The sequence below is a fragment of the Triticum aestivum genome, chromosome 7A (assembly GCF_018294505.1).
Source record: "Triticum aestivum cultivar Chinese Spring chromosome 7A, IWGSC CS RefSeq v2.1, whole genome shotgun sequence".
NCBI lineage: Eukaryota > Viridiplantae > Streptophyta > Magnoliopsida > Poales > Poaceae > Triticum > Triticum aestivum.
The window spans coordinates 712,353,453-712,359,760 of NC_057812.1; the positions used below are offsets into that span (position 1 = coordinate 712,353,453).

Consider the following 6,308-nt stretch of genomic DNA (forward strand, 5'->3'; position numbering starts at 1 on the left):
GCAGATTAGGTGTTCTAAGTGTGTAAATTAAAAATTCCAAGTCCTCCTTTATCCTTTGGCCTGCATATCATGTCCCAAGCAGCAAGAGGTGGGTTCTTTTCTTCCAAATCTTTGCCTCTCCAAAAAAGATGCCTTCTGTACTTATCAATTTGCTCAATGATGCCTTTATAAAGAAGGAGACAGCTGATGTGAAAGGTGGGCAAGGATGAGAGTAAATGGACAACCTTTTTTGTATTCTCTCAATAATGTACATGAAGAATTCCATTTTTGGTTTAGTGAAGCCCAGTGGTGTGCCTAAGTAGATGAAAGGGAAGGTTCCAATAGCTCATCCCAACAGAGTAGACAGATGTTGCACTACTTCCTGAAAGACATTGATTGGGAGCAAGTTGGATTTGTGATAATTAGGTGGACTAGTCTCTGCAGCTGTTGAATTTTTGCTGGGCAAGCAGGCATAAAAATCAAGGTGTCATCTGCAATTGCAGTATGGGAAAGTCAAGACAAGAGGTGGAGTTGAATGGAGGTGTAATGACCCCTCTGTTCTTTGCATCATTCAGAATAGATTGCAAGAAGTCAGCTGCCAGAATAGATTGCAAGAAGTCAGTAAAGGTGATAATGGGTCTCCCTATCTAAGACCCCTTCTGCATTTAAACTGTGACCCAGGGATGCCATTCAAAAGAACAGATGAGGTGGTTGTCTCCAGAATCTGCTTAATCCAAGAACACCATTTCCTTCTAAAGTCATTTTGCTAAGATCATGCCATGTTCTATCTTATCAAAAGCCTTTTCGAAGTCTAGTTTAAGAACCACAGTTGGTTGTTTACTTTTATGACATTGGAACAGGTACTCATAAGCCCATCCTATGTAGTCTTGTATGGTCTTGGTTTTTAAAAACCCATATTGATTGATATGAACTAGTTCCAATATAACTGTTTAAGTCTGTTAGCAAGGAGCTTGGTAATAAGCTTGATCGTGCAGCTTAAAAGGGAAATAGGTCTATAATCATTGACAGTGTTTGCCCCTGCCTTTTTAGGGATAAGATTGATGAAGGAGTTGTTGATACTCTGCAAACAAAGGTCTCCCTTTTGAAATTGCTCGCATAGGTCATAGAAGTCGTGTTGTATAATATGCCAACATTTTCTGATGAAATGAACATTAAACCTATCAGGCCCAAGTGCCTTGTTTGTTGGTACATCCTTGGTCACAGAATCAGTTTCCTCTTTGGTAAATGGAACCTCAAGAAAGGAGGGATCCTGATGAGTGGGAAGTAGGTGAAGTAGGTGAGCAGGTATGTCAAAGTTTTCAGATTGGCCAAGCCTTTCCTTAAAAGCTTCATGCAAGAGCTTTGCTTTCCCATCATGGTCAGAAGCTTCCACACCATCTTGGAGTTAACAGTTGTATACACGAGGCCTAAATTATGATTTTGCACCAACCCCCAAGTCTTTTGTTGCGTGGTTTTGCTTCCACTAACCCTCCAATTCACCTACTACATTCACCCGCAAAAAAAATCACCTACTACATTAGCGCAATATGTTAATTCAAACCTTGACGCTCACAATGCACACATTTCAACCATGCTGGGGGCCCATCAAAGCTGGTGAGACGTCCTCTTAGCCTCTGCTGAGCAAAACGTGCCTGCCAACTTTGATTAAACCCAGCTTGCAACCGTGGAAGCTAACTAATGGCTTCAATTTAATCCTTCTCCACGCTCCTGTGTGAATCCCCTCCTATAAATTCAAGTTAGGCACGCCAAAAATTCGCAATGATATGATAGATAATGACGCGCTCGCCGCTCGCACACTCTTCCGAAATATAACGAATAGTTTTTGAAAACTTTCGTTAATTTCCAGACGGAGTCCCCACACAAGGCCTACCCCGTCCGTGAAAGCTGGTTACTTTTCTCCCTGCATGATTAGACAAAGCAATTTCGAAGCTTCTAAACAGGACTACAGGGGCCTTCGTTGACCGTTAGCAAACCTGCGTTCGTTTTCACCGGAATTCCACCATGTACGTTCGCACCACGGCTCCTCATTCATGGAAGTTCACTAGTACTATATACTCCTATCTAACTTGCAGTCGTTTCTCGTTGCATATGTGCTGATCGAGAACTCTAGAAGACCCGCCATGGCTGCTGCGGCGTTGCTCCTGGTGGCCGCGCTCGTCGCCCTTGGTTCCGGCCATGGCGGCGAGGCCTTCGACCCCAACCCTCTCCAGGACTTCTGCGTCGCCGACTCCACGTCCAAAGGTAAGTAACACTGGCCGTACGTGCGCATCCTTCTGGGTTCTGCTCCCTCTGTTCTAATTTACACGGCGCCACACATTTCGATGTTCAACTTTGACTGTTAATTTGACGAATAAAACTCAACTTATTTTTGCAAAGAGAAATTACATCAAAAGTTCCCCATTGTGTGTGTGTTTTTTTAAGAAAACAATGGAATAGTTTTTATGCTACACTGCTTACTCCCTCTGTTTGAAATTAACTGAATTATTAGTTTTGTCCTAAGTTAACTTGTTTAAGTTTGATAAAGTTTATGGAAAAATACACCAACATCTATAACACAAAAGTAGTCTCATTAGATTGATCATAAACTATGTTTTTGTGCTTTATATATTTGATGCTGCAGACTTTAACACAAAGTTAGACAAGTTTGCTCAAATTTAGAGAAATTAGGCTTAAGTAAATTTAGAGCTTCAACTAATTTAGAGTGGGAGTGTGTATTATTGTTGTAACTGATGATCAATACTCGCTAAATCATGAAAAGCGAGGACGCCATGTGAATGGGGGCCGAGGGACTGCTCCATGATGTGGCCATATAAGCTCTTTATATGTATATGTACTATGCAGTGCGCGTGAATGGGTTATCATGCAAGGACCCGGCGGCCGTGGTGTCCGACGACTTCTTCTTCGCCGGTGCCGACAAGCTGCGCGACACGACGAGCGAGCGCTACGGGTACTCAGCGCTGACCGTGCAGATCCCAGGCCTTAACACGCAGGGCCAGCGGTACGCCCGCGTCGACCTTGCACCGGGGGCCATCTTCCCGCCGCACTACCACCCCAGGGCGGCCGAGACGGCCCTGGTGCTGGAAGGCTCCGTCTACTTCGGGTTCGTCTCCTCCTACCCGGACAACAAGCTCTTCGCCAAGGTGCTCAGCAAGGGCGACGTGTTCGCCGTGCCGCAGGGGCTCATGCACTTCCTCTACAACAACGGCACCGCCCCTGCTGCGCTCTACGCCAGCCTCAGCAGCCAGAACCCCGGGCTGGTGCTCCTTGCCGACGCGCTCTTCGCCGGGGCTCTCCCCGATGATCTCCTGGCTAAGACGCTCCTCACGGATAAGCACACCGTGGACAGCATCCGGGCAAACTTTCGGCCGTCTTGAATGCTTGTTCCAATCTCTAGTAATTTATCGCATTTTCTCAGGCATGGTAATCTCTATGTGTTCATTTGTTATAAACATTAGCAATGGTATTCGAAATAAAAATATTGCGAGTGATATTCCATCACGCATACGACCTTTTCGGGTGCAAGAGCATCATAACCGGGACTAATGAGGCGAACGCAAGTATCATAACAGTATCATGAAGTGAAACTTGAGGGGGAAAAGATGATGTGGCGTTGGAATTGAGGATGTTAGAGAATTTTTCTGACATCATACCCACAAATGAAAGACAAATTACAAATTGAGTGACATGTCATTCGCAAAAAATAAAATTAAGTGAAATATGATACTAGTGCATGATATTATGCAATGCAAATGTAGTAAGTTCTAGCACATGGTACTACGCATTGTTAGTGGCCTAAGGCCTTAAGATTTGCACACCCATAGTTGGACAAAACTAATTTTAAAATTTGTTTAGACTCTAAATGAAGCAATCCCTCCCAATCGGTGTACAAGTGTGGGCTTTTGAGGAGGAGCAAGCGAAGGAGGAGGATCCCTGTTATTATGGGGTCACGTTTGGACCGCTACCCTGTCTGTTTGGTCACTTCCGATTTTTTGGATGCCCAGCTCGCCCGCACTCCCTCCTCTGATTCCACGCCAAATTGTTGGTGAAACCAAGGCAGGCGATTTGGTCACCAACTTTTTGGTCGGCCCGCGATTTGGCAGGGTGAACATGGGTAGCAACCAAATAGCCCCTATGTGTCACCAGCGGCGCAGGAGGATCCTTCCCTCGATGAGTATCCGGATTGGAATCCCAAAACACACTCCATTGTGTGGGATATCTGGCATGTGCCGATCCTGTATGAGACGGAAGAGAGACCTCGCTCACCAAGCTCATATCGGCGCCCACATGTTGCTGATTGGACGACGACGATGGGGACCGCGATGCGATGCCATCTCTACGAGGTCACCGTTTGGTACCTCGCCTAGTTTTAGTTAGCTAGGATTAGTTTATACTATTTATGTCCAACTTGTTTAATTTCATCCTTTGGTTGTAATACATCAAACTTTGTTTAAATTATGTCTGTTTCGCTTCAATTTTCATCTGTGCCCGCGAGCGGTCGTTTGAAATGAGCTGGACATTTGGTTGGATGGTTGACGCCTCACCGCTTTCCACAAAACATGTCCGCGGACATTTGGTGATCCGCGTTGCCCTTAATTAGCAGGAGCAATAGGGTCGGCCTCTTCCCTCCATTCTTCAAGTCCAATTCTTGATACCCCCATACCCCCGGATCAAGCTCCTCCCCCACCAGGACTAGGAGTCTAGGACTGTATATGATCAAAATTAAAACGAGAAGTGTCCATATTCCTGAACTTCCAAGCAAGGTTTTGACCCATCTCTCTGGTTTCCACGGGGCTGTATGTAACTGAAACTGGTAGAAACTGGATTGGTTTGCCGATCAACCGATTCTCATCGATTCCATACAGCAATACAGAGAGAGCATGACATCACTTTATTTTGTTGAGTTCCTAAATCAGCAGTGGCAAAAGAAAAGGAAAAAAAAAGGGAAGGTCATTCCCGCCTTCGGCATGACCTGTTTTCTATTGACGAAAAAAATTTGCAAGCAACTCACATCTTCCATGGCAAAATATTATACGGCTGACCTTTGTGCAAAACATGCGACCACACTTTCAGTTTCAGATGTCTGGTTGGACTCTTGCCCATCCTTTTTAGTTAGCAGCTTCTTAGCTGAATGTAACCGGATCTCAATTATGCAATAAAGCTCCTTAATTTCGCGTCAAAAAAAAACTACATCTGAAATCATAATAAAAGGAAAAAAAAGAAGGAAAAAAAGGTATTGACCACACTTTGCGCAAAATATTATACGGCTGACCTTTGCGCAAAACATGCGACCACACTTTCAGTTTCAGATGTCTGGTTGGACTCTTGCCCATCCTTTTTAGTTAGCAGCTTCTTAGCTGAATGTAACCGGATCTCAATTATGCAATAAAGCTCCTTAATTTCGCGTCAAAAATATTATACGGCTGACCTTTGCGCAAAACATGCGACCACACTTTCAATTTCAGATGTCTGGTTGGACTCTTGCCCATCCTTTTTAGTTAGCAGCTTCTTAGCTGAATGTAACCGGATCTCAATTATGCAATAAAGCTCCTTAATTTCGCGTCAAAAAAAACTACATCTGAAATCATAATAAAAGGAAAAAAAGAAGGAAAAAAAGGTATTGACCAGAGTGGGAAAAAACTACATCTGAAATCATAATAAAAGGAAAAAAAGAAGGAAAAAAAGGTATTGACCACACTTTGCGCAAAATATTATACGGCTGACCTTTGCGCAAAACATGCGACCACACTTTCAGTTTCAGATGTCTGGTTGGACTCTTGCCCATCCTTTTTAGTTAGCAGCTTCTTAGCTGAATGTAACCGGATCTCAATTATGCAATAAAGCTCCTTAATTTCGCGTCAAAAAAAAACTACATCTGAAATCATAATAAAAGGAAAAAAAGAAGGAAAAAAAGGTATTGACCAGAGTGGGATTTGAACCCACGCCCTTTCGGACCAGAGCCTTAATCTGGCGCCTTAGACCAACTCGGCCATCTGATCTTCGTTATATTCTTATCTCGAGCTCTCTATTAGTGCCCAATAGTGTGCCAACTGTCTCTCTTGATATGATTAACACTCAGAGCGTGAGCTTGGCACAGGCTGGAGATATTTGCAAAATCAGATATAATTTCCCAGCGGCCTGGATAGGAGTGAACGTCTCCAACAGCTATGACTCAGGCAGGCAAGTATCTGCTTGTGAATAGGAGTGTGGTGCTGCCTGGTTGAGCTGAGCAGCAGAAGCAAGCTTGAGAGCTTAAAACAGAGCTCTGGCTTCTGCATCAAGATATGCCCGAGCTTCGGGATATATGTCCG

The 6,308-nt window shown here is 44.2% G+C and overlaps 1 protein-coding gene and 1 non-coding gene across 2 annotated transcripts; one reads left to right on the top strand and one right to left on the bottom strand.

Annotated features, from left to right (window-relative positions):
• Positions 1-1,779: 1,779 nt before the first annotated feature.
• On the top strand, positions 1,780-3,502 carry LOC123146923 (germin-like protein 5-1). The gene is made up of 3 exons (XM_044566181.1): positions 1,780-2,003; positions 2,111-2,241; positions 2,842-3,502. The coding sequence occupies exons 2-3, from the start codon at positions 2,121-2,123 to the stop codon at positions 3,372-3,374; spliced, it is 654 nt and encodes a 217-aa protein (XP_044422116.1). The 5' UTR covers positions 1,780-2,003; positions 2,111-2,120; the 3' UTR covers positions 3,375-3,502.
• A 2,413-nt stretch (positions 3,503-5,915) lies between these two features.
• Positions 5,916-5,996, bottom strand: TRNAL-AAG (transfer RNA leucine (anticodon AAG)). The gene has a single exon. It is a non-coding gene; the product is annotated as a tRNA-Leu (tRNA).
• Positions 5,997-6,308: the final 312 nt, after the last annotated feature.